Source organism: Ambystoma mexicanum, chromosome 11 (genome assembly GCF_040938575.1).
Source record: "Ambystoma mexicanum isolate Mex_15411 chromosome 11, UKY_AmexF1_1, whole genome shotgun sequence".
In the NCBI taxonomy this organism is placed as follows: domain Eukaryota; kingdom Metazoa; phylum Chordata; class Amphibia; order Caudata; family Ambystomatidae; genus Ambystoma; species Ambystoma mexicanum.
The window spans coordinates 1,335,110,794-1,335,126,329 of NC_090934.1; the positions used below are offsets into that span (position 1 = coordinate 1,335,110,794).

The 15,536-nt window shown below is 42.4% G+C and overlaps 1 protein-coding gene across 2 annotated transcripts in view; it reads right to left on the reverse strand.

The window, feature by feature from the left end:
• Window positions 1-15,536, reverse strand: part of WDR72 (WD repeat domain 72) — a 933,775-nt gene that overhangs the window by 460,013 nt on the left and 458,226 nt on the right. For both annotated transcript variants that reach the window (XM_069624855.1, XM_069624854.1), the window contains exon 14: window positions 2,074-2,276. In XM_069624855.1, the coding sequence (XP_069480956.1) occupies window positions 2,074-2,276 (203 nt within the window). The remainder of the gene's footprint in view (window positions 1-2,073; window positions 2,277-15,536) is intronic.

Sequence of the window (15,536 nt, forward strand, 5' to 3'; positions counted from 1 at the left end):
AGCGAGCCCCGCCCACCTGGTGCCTTCCTGCTTGCCGCTCTTTTGCCTTCTTAAGGAGCTCTCCTGCCTCTTTTCCTTTGCAGATGGGGAGCAGGTGCAAGTGGATCTAAGTCACCTGGCCTAAGCACCACTCACCTTCTTAGCCCTTCCTTTGCATCTTGTACTCATGGTGTCCCTGAATCATGCTGTCCCCATCTTCATCTTGTATCCTGCCTTGCAACATTATGTGTTACTACTGACTTCTGCAATTGTATTCGCTCTGCACTCTTGCTTCACCACTCTTTTTGACTGCTTACTCTCTGTTCTCTCCTCCTTTCCCTTCTCCCCTTTCCTATCTCCTCCCCTTACTTTCTTCTATGCACTTACTCTATCGGAATTGTCCCTGGACCTAATATGATAGCAACCTCGTCTGTTTCCTCCACACTCCCATTATTGTTTTTTACCTCCCCACCACCCCTCTAGCACTATCTGAAATGTCGTCAGGCCTAGTATGACAGTCGCTTGTTTTGTTCCTCGCCTCCCTTTCTGCACACCTCTCCCTCACCTTTTGTTTTCTCCGGCTCTAACAGAAATGTCATCAGGCCTAGTACGGTAGCCGCCTGTCTGTTTCCATTTCCTTCCCACTCTCCCCCTCCCTTCCTTATCTATGTCTTAGCTCTTGCACTATCTGAAATGTCACTAGGCCGAGTACGATAGTTAATTTCACATTCTTACTGTTCATGGCCTGTAAGAATGTCATTGTATTTTCCCTTGTTCCCCCTTGAAGTGCTTTGAAACACATTGTGTATAGGCGCTATATAAATAAACTATCATATCATATTATATACTGCAGTACATTTCAATAGGAATTTACTATTCACAGAATTGTTTGTAAAAATGTTGTAAGAGGGAATTCTGATTGTTTGCTATAATTCAAACACTTTTGTCAGATCTTTGCAAGTTTAAGTTTCGTTTAAACTGCCGGAATATAGACCCACAAGATAAGTATGCCACAATGGGTCCGATTTACAAAGCACTTTTCTATAGGATTTTCCCATTGGAAAATGCTTCTGTAAATCCGACTCAATGTGTTTAGAAACAGCCAACATTAACTAACTACACAAGGCAACACGTGGCATTATTAAGTATATATATAAATCGGCCGTTAGAAGGAAACTAATGAACCACACCAACATCATGGCTACAGCCAAATTCAAATGCATGATCCTCTGGTATTACTCTAGGCAGAAAAAGGTACTCAAGCATCATTACTTAAACCTTGCATTCAGTGAACCGCCAATGCTGGCAAAATATAATACAATAAATAATTTAATTCTTTAAACTTCAAATATGGCACTAGGATGGAATGTTTTCTAGACCTCTAAATTCTTTCAGAACTATAATATGGACATCCTCCTTTGTTCAATATATTTAAAACACTCATGAGACCCCGTAAGCAACAATGCAATCATTGGAGCAAGTACAAAATAGCAAACACAATTATGCTCTTCAATTTGTTCCTAAGAAGCCTGTGGATGCAGATCCTTACGAAGTTAGTCTCCCGTTGGTCAGGGCCGGGAGGATAGCTCAGGGGGGATGTGTTTGTCTTGGAAGCAAGATCACGCAGATCAACACAGGTTCAAATTCCAGTGCCGTGATTAGAGAATGGTCTCCGGTAAACTGGCAAGCTATTATGCAAGTCTATGCAAAAAGGACGAGCATACTCGTCCTTGGCACTTAAGAGGTTGAGCATGTTATGTTATAAAAATGAATCAATTGTATTTCATATGACTATAGTTTTCTCTTAGTTTGTCTCTGTTTTTCATCCGTGCACCATCTCAAATCCACATGGGGAATGTGTGTACCACTTCTAAGAAATCCCCTCTCCTTTTCATAATTTGGAAAAGGTTCTCTAAAGGCTTGGCAAAACTCAAACTTCCGAGGGAGGAACAGAATTAATGATTACATCTGTGCAGCAGAAACTCTAACCCGCAAATCAACCAGGGCCCTGGCCTTAGCCCGGTCTTACTCCTTGTACCCTAGGGCTACATTGTCACTATTTGTGTACATATTTTGTTCTGCTCTGAAACCTACCTTTTGTGTGAACTTTTCAGTGTGAGGGAGACTGTATGACATTGTGCCAAGTTTGTGTGAGCTGGTGGTCTTGTAGATTGATGGTTTCTTTGGTGTCTCATGGGAAACAGAGGGCAAAGGTTCCGGCTTATGAAAATGAGAATCCACAGAGGATGTCAAAATTGCTTTTGCCAGCTCCCCACTTTCATGCCGATCGAGAGTACCTAGAAAGAGAAGACATTAGGTAGTGTGTATTAGCAACTTTTTACATATGAGTAATATCTATGTAAATGCAGGGATAGCTAACAATGTTGTATAAATGCAATAAACCTTAAATACCTCTGCCTAACTATTTATTAGACAATAATCCCATCAGTGGTGGGCAGTACTGCGTGGTAAGGGGCTACGGAGTGAGTTAGTAGTTTCTTATGGGTGATGGGCTGTTACCACCTTCAATTAAAGGCAATATTGGTATTAGCAGCAGCAACACACCGAGGTTTGCTAATTGCAACGATTTCATTTTATCAAAAAAATGATTGTATTGCATAAAAGAACAAAAATTCTAAAAAATGACAATTGCCAGTGAAAATAGAAAACGAGCTAAAAGAAAGCCCTTGTTCTATTTTGATAGGTGCGGGTCCAAAAAGATGCCTTGGACAGTAAAAAAGGTAGATGGAGGTGTGTGTGGAACGGGCGCAATATGGAGGCTGAGCGCGGGGCAGGGAAGGGCGGCAGAGGACAGTGAAGGGGTGTGAGTCTGCCATTGAGCTTGTTTCAGTGTGGGAGAATAGACTGCAGGATTTGATCAGCAGATGGTCTGTGTGATTAGCTCTCATACTGAAGATGTCGAGGTGAAGAATATGAGCATAAATTAAATAGTGAAGAACTATGATCATGATTTGGAACAGGGTTACCCGAACATCAAAGTATTCTCCAAGCCAACGTGCAATCTTCTAAGTTAGTGTGCAGCTAGAGCTAACAGTAAAACAGATAGCATAATTCACATTTGTTGAAAAAGCACTTGCATTGTGACCCAAATTATATTACTTTGGCATAAATAAAAGTATTATACCAAATTATTAAAACATTGGGAAGAAGAAAAAACTAAGAAGAGATATTAGGAAAGCAAGGATTCTGGGTGATATCGCAAATCCAATCATAAGGAGACTAAAGCAGGTGTATAGGAACTGAATGAGGGGCTATAGGCATGTATTGTTCCAAAGAGATGCAGAACACATGTTGTCTGCACTCGCTAGTAGAGATTTCTTGCATTTCTGGAAACTAATAAGAGGGAGCCATGTTTAAACTTCTTTGCAGTTACAGCCCATACCGGCCTGCCATTTGGAGACCTTCTTTAGAAATCTGTATGCTGCTCAGCCCCTGGCGGCTACCAATTCTGTGGAGGGCAGATCTACACTTAATATGATACAATCTTGGGAGATGCCGGAGATAGATTCAGAGGGTATGTTGGTAGCCAATAAAAGGGTGAAGTCCTCTAACGCCCCTTGTTCGATCCCCCTCAAATTTAACTTAAAAATCTGCTCCTGAACTACGGTGAGTGGTTCTTTTCCTGCTATTTCAGAAAACCCTCGTTACTCATCAGTTTCCCCAGACATGTAAAGAGGCGATAGTTGTTGTGATCTTCATGACAGCAGATAGGTCAGAACCTAAATTACCACCCAATCTCCCTTGTTGATGCCTCCTACAAGATCTCGTCATGCTTTTTAATGTGGCCCTTGAATGTTGGGCTGAGGACTCTCTGGCAGATTTGATCTAAACCAGTCATTTTTCTGCAAGGGCACATGCACTTCCTTGAATTGCTTATTGATAAAGCGTTTGTCATATCAGGATGTACAGACCAAACGTAGCTTGTACCTAGCCTTCTTGGACATCTCAAATGCTTTTCATTGTGTAGATTGCTCTAGGCTGTGGGAGATGATGAGGGAGTGAGGCTGTCCGGTTCCTTTGGTTAATATTTTGGAACACCCACATTCAGACATTAGACTTAAAATTAGGCTGAATCAAGGGGGATCGTTCTCGGGCTGGATCCATGTTGAGCAGGGCCTATGACAGGGATGAGGGTTAGCCCCATTTCTTTTCAACCTTCAACCTTGATATCCTCGACATGTAGCTGTAGCTGGTATTGTGGTTATCCCCCCGCCCCCTGACTGGGCTCCTTGAAGTTGCATTACCTTTCATATGAAGACGATCTCGTCCTTATGGATTGTATCGCAATGGGCCTTCAAAGGCCGTTAAATACTGTGGCTGATTACTTTGGGGACTTGAGCCTGGACATAATATGCCCAAGTCAAAGATCCTCATCATAGATCGACTTAGGATTCTATCAGGTAGACCTAATTTTGCCTGGTACATAGATATCTTGATGTTCTGCTAAAAGCAAAAAGGTCATTGGGACTGACAAATCAGGCTCTTAAGCTTGAAGCAATTGCAGCAGTTACCCAATCATGGGTATTGGATAGGAAATATGGGCGCTTTTCCCTTCTACCTGTTGTGAAAAGGTACATCCAAATTTTGGTTCCAAAGCTGATCTATGGGGTGGAGGTACGAGAAGAGGGTCTGTCCTGGTCTAGGCTTGAGTCCTTCATTTGGCAGCGAGTGCTGGCACGTCCCATGGGCACTCCAATTGCAGCCGAATGACACATTTTGCAACTTGTTCCGCTGGAGATATTTGTTACTTAGCACAGAATTTTATTAGTGAGAAGTATCTTGTGCCCGCCAGCTTATTCCCTATTTAGGCAGCTGAATGTTCTTTTTAAACAAGGTGATTGCGCTCCCTTGAATGATTGGATGAAAAGTGTGTTATCTATCCTGAAGGAAAATGGTACATTGTTGGAGGATATAGAGTATAGATCATGCAGGATTAAGAAGAAATTATATGGAAATGCTTGGATCGCAAAAAGACAATGCCTTGGAGCTTATCAAATCTGCAAGCACGTCTCCTTGGATATCAAGCCACATAATCACATACAGAAATTTATGGGAAGGCATCTGTCTAAACAATCAGGGAGTTTTGTTTACGTATAAAATAAAATTTGCTGTTAACTAGCGATGTGCTAGGTGAAAGGAACAGACTGCGGAAGGTACAACAGGCGTGTCGTCTGTGTATGAAATTTAAAGAAACGACGAATAATTATTGAATGCCCAGCACTTGGTAAACAGCAGAATGAAATGTTTGATCGATATTTTAAAGCCCAACCACTGTTTACATGTGGAATTTTCTTTTACAGCCCACTGATTAATTGGATTTAACTCTGATGAATTTTGTAAAAAAAATTGTAATTTTTACAATGAGCTTATGTTAATGTAACACAATGGTTGGAATCTGTATATGTGATTTTATTAACGTCTTTTATAGTGTTTTATATATGTATAAATTGCTTGTGTTTTTGCTTTATTGCTGTATGTGTGTAAAGTTTCACTTGTTGAAGCTAGGCCAGACAATAAAGAATTGAATACAAACATATCAGATTGCACAACGTTGGGCAATACTTTGCAGTTGTGTAGCATTTGAAAGGAATGCATTGGAGTACATGTTGGGTGCCTCTTTAGGAACATGAAGGAGTTACCTTTGGATACTCCAGTCTACCTCATTCCTCTTGAGACAGTGAGGCCACCATGGCAAACACACACATTCCAGAATATATTACAACGTCTTGGTTTAATGTTAACTGTTTATTGATCAGTGTGGAAAAGCATGCTTTTAAAAAGAGTTCAGCTGCCCGCCTATAAAAAGATGAAGTATACTAAAATGGGGGTGCCAGCATTAAAGATACAAACAATTATACACATTAGGTATTTTCCTAATACAGAGCAAGTCCATCACTTTACAAATGAAGCCTTAACATCACACTGTGCCACACTGTACCACTACTTCCCAAGAAGACTCACTTTAACACTGGCATGGAAGTGAGCTGAGTAATATTTAAAGCAAGTGGTGTGAAATAAGGGTGTAGTTTGAATTAGGGTCTATTTTGTAGAGTGATAGTTTGAAGAAGGGAAATACTGATTTTGTTCTGACAATTAATACTTTAATGTTGGCATTCCCATCATTTATGCTCCATATTTTATAGGTATTAACCTTGACTATTTTAAGCACATGTTTTCCCACATCTATTTCACATTATTAGTGTGTCAAGCTATTGTGGTGAATTCTATTATGAGCATGTCACATCAATTTTATTCCTGCTAATGTGTTGTTGTTGCACAAGTCCTCCTCATGTATTGAAATGTGCTGGGGTCTTGTAAAGTGCACCTCTGCTATTTTAGCACCTTATTTTGTGTAGCCCTGTAAGAAATGGGGACAGTGATTGTAGTGTTAGTGGGATGGGGAGCAGACGTAAATCTTGTGCCGTTGATGCATGTAGGTTAGATGTATTCGAGTTCTGGGTGCAGGTTATGATTAAGTGGTTTGTGGCAGTGGCATCTGGGTGTATGTTTTATCTGGGGGTTGGGGGGATCAAGATTAATCAGTTCGATGTCAGTGCTGCAAGCCTGGGTTAGGTGTGGAGATGTGAGTGATGGAACTATAGATGTGACCATTTACATTGTTTCTTTAATGTCCTATTTTGTTGGCAGATTGCTGTCATGTGCAAGGGTTGCCTGTCTAAGAAGTGTAAGGTGGTAAGAGTGCTAGAAGTAACGAGGGGAGGCTGGGAGAGGGAATTTGGATTTGTAAGGACTCCAACACAGGAGTTTGAAGTCTACACTGAACCTTTGCAATTCAAATCTGTTATTCCTCCGATTTCTCAATTTTGTCAAGCTGTTGTCCATCGCAATGAAGAGTTCTTACCCAGCCACTTAAGTTCAATGGGGGACGATGGTGTATAATGACAAAATGGCTGCATCCATTACCTGTAGTTCCTTTCCTGAGGGGTTGTCTGAAGACCTATGTGGTGAGAGTAATAGGGAAAGGTCTTGTATGTTTGTACTGGATTGTGAGTTTGTTATTCAGGTAATTCTCTGCCCACCAGGCAAACTTTGTGAAGCCTAAGCTGACTTAAGAATGTTATAGCAGGTTATTAAAATGTTGGCCTGGGACAATCGTAGTTAATTTATAAGAGACATATAGCGAAAATCCATGCCATTCTAGTTTGGGGAGATGGAGCTCAGTTTGATTACTTTAATCCACTAGAAAAGTATGCAAGTTAAAATGACCAGTCAAATACATGTAAGGACCCTGAATTAGATAGACATGAATCATCCAATGGAATTGGAGGGATGGTTCTTGTATTTTCAGAAACTCATAACTGTATGTTCCTATGTGGTGCAAACAAACCAACATGCTCTGTGCTCTAAAACCGAAAGTGAAGCTTTTCTAAATTCAAGCCTATGGATTCTACTGCTACCCAACATTGTTTGTATTTTACCCATGTAATAGACGTTAATGGCACCATATATACATATGAGAATGTGATATTAATGTGAAGGAGGTAGCTTGAATATTAAGGGCTATCTGATGTTAATTTCTCTGTGAAACCTTTTTATGGTAGCAACATTTGTATTGGAGAAAATTAAGTGTTTTTAAGTAGTTTGCTATTCAATTAATACACATTTAAACTATAATATGGAGATCCATACCTACTTTCAGGCCCATGCCTGTCTCGATGCCTATTCATGCTCCATGTCTGGCTATGCTTCTGGGCCCATCCCCACTTTGAAACCCATCCTTTGAATAGTTCCATTCATACTGCAAGGCCAATCTGCAACTCAGTTTTTATCTCTGTGTGGCCCAATATTTTGTATGCCCCCAGCTTGGCACACTGGCATCTTATCCTATTGCTGCTCCTCACTAGTGTCAGAACCATGACAATTGCTGGTACATTAACAATTTTGCTATGCAATTCATTACCACAATATTGCAATTTTTGATCATCACAACAGAGATGCTTTAAACATATTGACATTTGGTCTTGGTTCTATAAAACAATAACACATCCCCTAAATGTGCAGGGATCTACAGTCTTGTGCTTTATGTGGCACAGAACTCCCTTATCATGTACATGTGGGGGATCATTACTATGTATGCCAGAGAAATGAGGGTAGGATGTTTGCCCCAACCCCTGCAAAACAACAAATGGAGTATTTTCAATTTGGAGCCACCAGTACAAAAAAAATGTGGGTGCAAAGTGAGTTTAGTGATATAGTTGCTGATACTAGCAAAACAAAAGAGGTGATGGCTGGAAGGTTTAGAATGAATCTTAACCTGTGGCATCGCTCTGGGCAACCCTCCAGACCATCGTTCTTCATCTGCAAAGCCATTACAAAAGGGGAAAGACCATATGCAAATCAGGCTTGGTCCCACCCCCAAAGGGGTAGTCCAGCCCAAACTGCTAGATCACATCCCTTCTGCACGAGACCACAAGCATCCCCAAACATGTTTCGCCCTTGTTGGGCGTCATCAGTGAGAAGTAGCTTGGGTTTCTAGGCCCAGCAGGCACGGGACCCACGTCTGGGCATACCCATCCCACTCAGGGTGACAATAGCAAAACAAAAGAGGTGATGGCTGGAAGGTTTAGAATGAATCTTAACCTCTGGCATCGCTCTGGGCAACCCTCCAGACCATTGTTCTTCGCCTGCCAAGCCATTACAAAAGGGGAAGACCATATGCAAATCAGGCTTGGTCCCACCCCCAAAGGGGTAGTCCAGCCCGAACTGCTAGGTCACATTCCTTCTGCACGAGACCACCAGAATCCCCAGACATCTTTCAGCCTTGTTGGGCGTTATCAGTGAAGAGTATCTTGGGCTCTAGGCCCGGAAGGCACGGGACCACCTCTGGCATCGCTAACGATGCTAAAAAAACGGGCTAAAATCAGTGGTGTGGAAGGTTGCCCAGAGCAACGCCAGTGGTACAGATTCATTCAAAACCTTCCACCCATTACTTTTGTGGTCACAGTTTGTCTCACTATGTGAGAGAGGGTATGCCCAGACGTGGGTCCCTTGCTCGCTGCGCCATAGTGGACCAAGCTGCACCTCACTGAGGAGGAGCAAAAAGGCCGAAACATGTCTGGGATTGCTTGTGTTTCCGTGCAGAGGGTACCTTGCCTAGCAGTTCAGGCTAGGCTGCTACCATTGGTGGCAGTACCAGACTGATTTGCATATGTCTGGACCCCTTTTGCAATGGCGCAGACGGGCTAAAAAACGGTGGTGTGGAAGGTTGCCCAGAGCTACGCCAGTGGTACAGATTCATTCAAAACCTTCCACCCATCACTTTTGTGGTCACAGTTTGTCTCACTATGTGGGAGAGGGTATGCCCAGACGTGGGTCCCTTGCTCGCTGCACCATAGGGAACCAAGCTGCACCTCACTGAGGAGGCCCAAAAAGGCCAAAACATGTCTGGGGTTGCTTGTGTTTTCGTGCAGAGGGGACCTGGCCTAGCAGTTCGGGCTGGGCTGCTACCATTGGTGGCAGTACCAGACTGATTTGCATATGGCTGGACCCCTTTTGCAATGGCGCAGACGGGCTAAAAAGCGGTGGTGTGGAAGGTTGCCCAGAGCAATGCCAGTGGTACAGATTCATTCAAAACCTTCCACCCATCACTTTTGTGGTCATAGTTGCTGATACAATAGTGAAGATGATCATGTTTTGTGACAGCTTGTTCAAACTAAAGACAAACACTATGATGGGTATGTTTTGAGATTTTTTTTAAGTTGATATTTTTATGACAATTGGGGCCCTTTGGATGTTGCTGTCTGCACATGCTAAATGGACTGAGGGATGCCTCGGTGTTGCCCCGGATGGGCATGTCTTCACAATAAAGTTGCACATAAAAACTAAACTGAAAGGACTTTGTAAAGAACAACAGCTGGTGAATTTGTATTATGTATGCTATGCTACTGAATTTTGTGACTATATTGTTGAACGCACCTGTAAGCGGCACATCTAACTGCCTATCCCAATAGTATGATTGCCAGGCATTAGATGAGGATAAAATGTAACATTAGTTATGCCCTGATCACCCAAGGAGCGTGGATTGGAATCCTGTGCAAATACAGATTCTGTCATTTGTGTGGTAATAATGATCTCAAAACAATTGAGCACTAGTTAACTGATTGTGACAGTCTTCGCACACTACCAGACAGCTTTTTAAATTCATATCGGAGTGGTGCGGCTGGTGACAGCAATCTTTTAATTTGGTCAGATTTTATGAAAGGGTGTGAGTATAACTTAATATTCTATCATGTAAAATTCTATTGGAAATGGGTTGCTATTTTATCCAGTTAATTCTTCTGTTGTGTTAACTTTTTTAGGACACTATTATGAATGATACTAAACCGATGTAATGTGTATTATTATATCCTCTTTTAATTGCTATTTGAACTTATGTGTGTTTTTATTTGAAGGTGTATTCTTGCAAGTTTGCGAATTAGCCCTATTTATGAATCTGATTAGACAGCCTTCTCAAGATGAAGAGTAACCTGTATGAGGAACTGATATGATATCCTGAGTGCTCACATGTTTTGCAATGATGTATTCTTCTAGCTGTGTTTAAGATTTTTGAATTGTGATTTTATTTGTCTTGGGTGTAATTGTATTGTATGTAACTGTACGTTGTATATGCAAAGCCACTCTGCTGTATGTATATGAACACAAATAAACAAATAAACAAATTAATTAAAATGATTAAAGCAAAAACCAAGAGGAGTGTCAATGTATGTCAACTACTGCCCTTAAAGTAAACATGTATTGCAGGGGAGGTTTGTTTTTTTGTTTGTTTATTTGTTTATTGCATTTATAATGCGCACCAGACCCGGGAGTAGCAGGGCGCAGCAAGGATATGCGAAGCTTACAAAAGTTACATAATGTACAGGCCATATATGAATAGACACAATATACATGCAGATAATACAAAATAGAATATACAAGTCAGATTAGTCAAATTACACAGAGAGGCAAAGTTATTTACATCTTAGTATGTAGTGATGTACAAATTTACAATCAATCAGCAGGTCGTACTGAAGTGTCTAAGCTTCCAGGGAGACTAATTCTCAGTCAAATTAAGGTGGGTGAGGAGGTTCTATCTGAAGAAAGAATAGGGTAGGTCAGATATTAACTGATTAGGCAGGGAATTCCAAAGTTTAGCGGCCTTCACAGGGAAGCTATTGCCACCAATCTTAGAGATTTGATTGTGGGTACTACCAATTAGTGTTGATAGTTCTAGAGGGTCTACTGGAAGTTCTTCTCGATATTCTGTCAATTAGGTAGCTCGGTGCAACATTGTGTAGTGCTTTATGCGTCAGGGAGGCAATTTTTAGCTGTATTTTGTTAAGGGTGGATAACCATTTGTGATGTCGTCTGATTGCAGAGATGTGCACTCATTTGTTGATGCCTAGTGCAGCTCTGATGGCATTGTTCTGTAGTATTTGGAGTTTTTGGATAATGGTTTTAATGGCGCTGCTGTATAGGGCATTACAGTAGTCTAGTCTTAAAAGAATTAATGCTCTGGCCAGTATAAGGCAACTGTCATTAGAAAGGAAGGGCATACCTACTCTAATCAGCTTACATGTGTAGGCTATGGTAGAAGCCAGAGAATGTATTTGTTTGTTGAAGGACATCGTTGCGTCAAGGTAGAAACCAAGTGTTTTTACCTCTTTGGAGACAATGGTGTTGTTGCCGTCGATGATGAAGGAGGCATATTCATGACCTAGTTTGGAAATGGAGGGGGAGCCGAGGATTATCAACTCTGTCTTGTCATCATTCAGGCATAGGCCGTGAGTGGCCATCCATGCCTGAATGGTGAGATAGATTCTATTCACCAATGCCAAGTCTTTGCCATGATTCCCAAGAAAGAGGCAGGAGAATCTGAGTGTCATCTGCGTAATTAGTGTAGGTGACACCCAGAAGGTCCAGACCGTCGAACAGTGGCTTGGTGAATATGTTGTAATGAGTGGGGGACACACAGGAGCCCTGAGGGACCCCACACATGATAGGGGTGGGATCCGCAGCTACAGAGGGTGAAAATACTCTACTGGTTCTGTCACTCAAAAATTATTCTATCCATTTAACAGTGCCAATGGAGAAATGGGCTGCTGTGTCAAGGTGCCTACAGAGGACCTTATGATCGACCAAGTCGAAGGCAGCTGAGAGATCAAGTAACAGCAATAATGCGTTTTTTCCCTTGATCCCTCATCTCGTCGATCTGAGTCTTCAGATCTATCAGTGCCATTTCCGTCCCGTGTAGTGGTCGGAATCCTAATTGTCGGACCCCTAGGTGTTTGTGCAGTTCGAGATGTTTTTGGATCTGCAAATATGCAATTTTATCCAGAATTTTGAGTAAAAATGGCACCGTTGTGATAGGGCGATAGTTAGTAGTGATAAGTGGGTCCAAGGTTTGCTTCTTGAGAAGTGGGAGCACCCATGATTGTTTGAGATTAGAAGGGACGGTGCCGGAGGCAGAGGAGGCATTAATCAGTTTGGAGATGAAAGGGGCGAGGTCTCTCGCAACCTCTTTTATGATGTGCGCTGGGCAGATATCTCCTTTACAGTTGGACAGTTTGAGAGAAAGGATAGTTTTTTCTACTTCCAGGATCGTTGTTTTGGTGAAACGGAATGTGATGTTTGGATCAAGGATATTAGCATTTGGTGGAGGGTCGTGATGAGATGGATAAGAAAAGTTCAATGAGTCTTTCTTATTTTTTATTTTGTTTTGGAGAGTGTTAATTTTATTGGTTAGTGCTTGTTGTATCTCTGAGCACCAGTTCTTATCTTTAATGCAGATATCGGGTGGAGAGATAGGGGACTCTAGTTCTTGTAGGATTATGAATAATTCTTTCATGCTAGAGTTGGAATTGGCTAGACGTTCATTATAGGAATTTCTTTTTGCCTGGCAGATTTCTTTTTTATAATGTGATGCAGTGGACGCTAGCTTCTTTTTGGTCTCATGGGATGGGCAGAGGCGCCAGTCAGTTTCACATTTTCTTTTTAGTAGTCACAGGTCCTTTAGTTGTGGAGTGAACCACTTGTTAAGGTGTGATTTCGCTTTACTAGCTCTCAGTTTGAGAGGGGCGACTTTGTCCAAAGTGGAGAACATGATCGTTTTGTATTCTTGCACCAAGGTGCTTGGGTCCAGGTTGTCTGGCAGAGAGTTTATAGTAGGTAGAATATTAGGGATCACATTATCCACTGTTATATTCTTTTTTAGTCTGGTTAGACAGGGTGGCACTACTTGGGGGGCTATGAGTGTCTGTCTGGTGGTGTAAAGTGTTAAGGACACGAGGAAATGGTCGGACCAGGATAGGGGAGAAATAGAGGTGATAGTGGCTATGCAATTGTGGTCGGCTACCCAGTCCAGGGTTCTACCCTTGATATGGGTGAGAGCGTTCACCTTTTGTGTTAGTCCTAATGCATTGATGGAGTTAGCTATTTGCAGGGCTTGTTTGTCCGAAGGGTCATTGAGGCCTAGTTAAAATCACCAAGCAACAATGCTTGGGATGTGGGTTTGAGATTACTAGCAATTAAGTTGTGCAGGTCCTCTTCAAAGGTGCCAATGGGCCCAGATCTAGTAAGAGGGTCGTAAATTTTGGGAAGTCTGCTACGTAATTTAAGATTTCTAATGTCCATAGTACAAGCAATCATAGTAAGTTGTCCTGTGGACTGGTGGTTAGAATAGGCAAGACTACTAGATTTGGGTGCCATGCTGGAAGAGGTAGGAGGGAGTAATTTCTTCTCTTCTAGGATGGTAGCCTTAGGGTAGGCTACTAGACTGATGGCTAGTTGAAGAGTGATAAATGGCATAAGGATATATGGGATACGGTGGCCTGGCATATTAATAGTGAGACGTGGGTCTCAGTAGACAGGTTTGGCTTTTAGCTATATGGGCCTGAGGCCTGAGTATGCGCAATACACAGAGTGTTCTAGGAGAGATCGTAGGCAAAAATCAACTTTAGCTGAGTAGGACTATAACACAATATGCAAGTACACAACATACTCTAGGGCAGAACACATTAGGCAGATTTGACTTTAGCTGAGTGGGCCTGTAACACAATATAGAAGTATACAAAATACTCTATGGCAGAACACAGTAGGCAGAATCGACTTTAGCTGAATGGGTCTATAACACAATATGCAAGTACACAAAATACTCTATGGCAGAACACAGTAGGCAGAATCGACTTTAGCTGAATGGGCCTATAACACAATATGCAAGTACACAAAATACTCTATGGCAGAACACAGTAGGCAGAATCGACTTTAGCTGAATAGGCCTATAACACAGTATACAAGTACACAGAGTGCTCTAGGGCAAAGCGCAATAGGCAGGTTTGACTGTAGCTAGGTGGGTCTGTAACACAAAATGCAGGTACACGAAATACTCTAGGACAAATCACAGTAGGCAGGGTTGACTTTGGTTGAGTGGGCATGAAGCAAAGTATACCATGTGTGCAGAGTGCTTGCAGACCAACCAAATACTGGCAGGGCAGCATCAGCATTAGCTCCAGGATATGAGTTGGGGCAATTCAATGGCGGCTTGGGTGGGCTAACTATGGTCAGCAGTAGTTGTAGGTATATTTCAGCGCAGGTAAAAGCGGATTAATCAAGCGGCACATTGGTGCAAGTGAGCAGTAGAATGCAGGCACAGATAAGGTGGCAAGGAGGTACATAAGTGACAGGATCGGTGATTGAAGTGGGGAGAATATCCAAGTGTATGAGGCAGCAAAGTGGTCAAAATGGCACATTACACGAAGTGAGAAAGACAACAGTTCAGTAGCGTATCAACAAGTGGGCAGAATGGCATGTTAAACATGTTGAATAGGAGAGTAACACAGTATTAGCAAGCGTTCCTTTCGTGTGCAGTGGGGAGGTTGTCTACCCACAGATGGTAGTAACGATACCCAGGATGGTGCATTAGGCATAATAATCATACATGGTGCAGCGCCTAGTGTCAGGATTATAAGGCGAGAGACAGCGTGCCTGCGCCTGCTGTGTTAAGATATGACTTTGTCGCAGAGGACCGCTGTGATTTTGGATCGGGCACCGACAAGATAAAGCAGGAGCACAATGTGAGCAGTAACTGAAGACTCACGTGCAGACGATAGAGTCGATTGACTTCAATTAAATGATAACATATGCTGACAGGGTTGCTGGTGCTTGGATGCATAAGGTGGCAAAGTTAAACAGCAAGTAGGCATAACGGCGGCTTGCCTGGAAGAGGAGTGTTACCTTGGCAATGGTCTGGTGCGAGAGCCAGGAGGGCTGGCAGACGGCAGCCACGGCAAAACAGGCTCAAAACAGGAGCTGGCCTTGTCTCCTGTGGGCCTTGGAGGGAGTGGGCCAGCTTGGCCTGCCGGTGGCCAATGGGGAGGAAGATAGGCACGGTAGCCAATCGGCTGGCAGCAAGTGGCCTGGTTAGGCAAAGGGGGCTGCAGGCATCAGGTTGATCACCTTTGACTTGAAAAATATCTCCTTAAGGTCTCAGAGGAGTTATTTTAGAGTCAAACAGCACAATTGTTTTAAACCACAGGAATCTG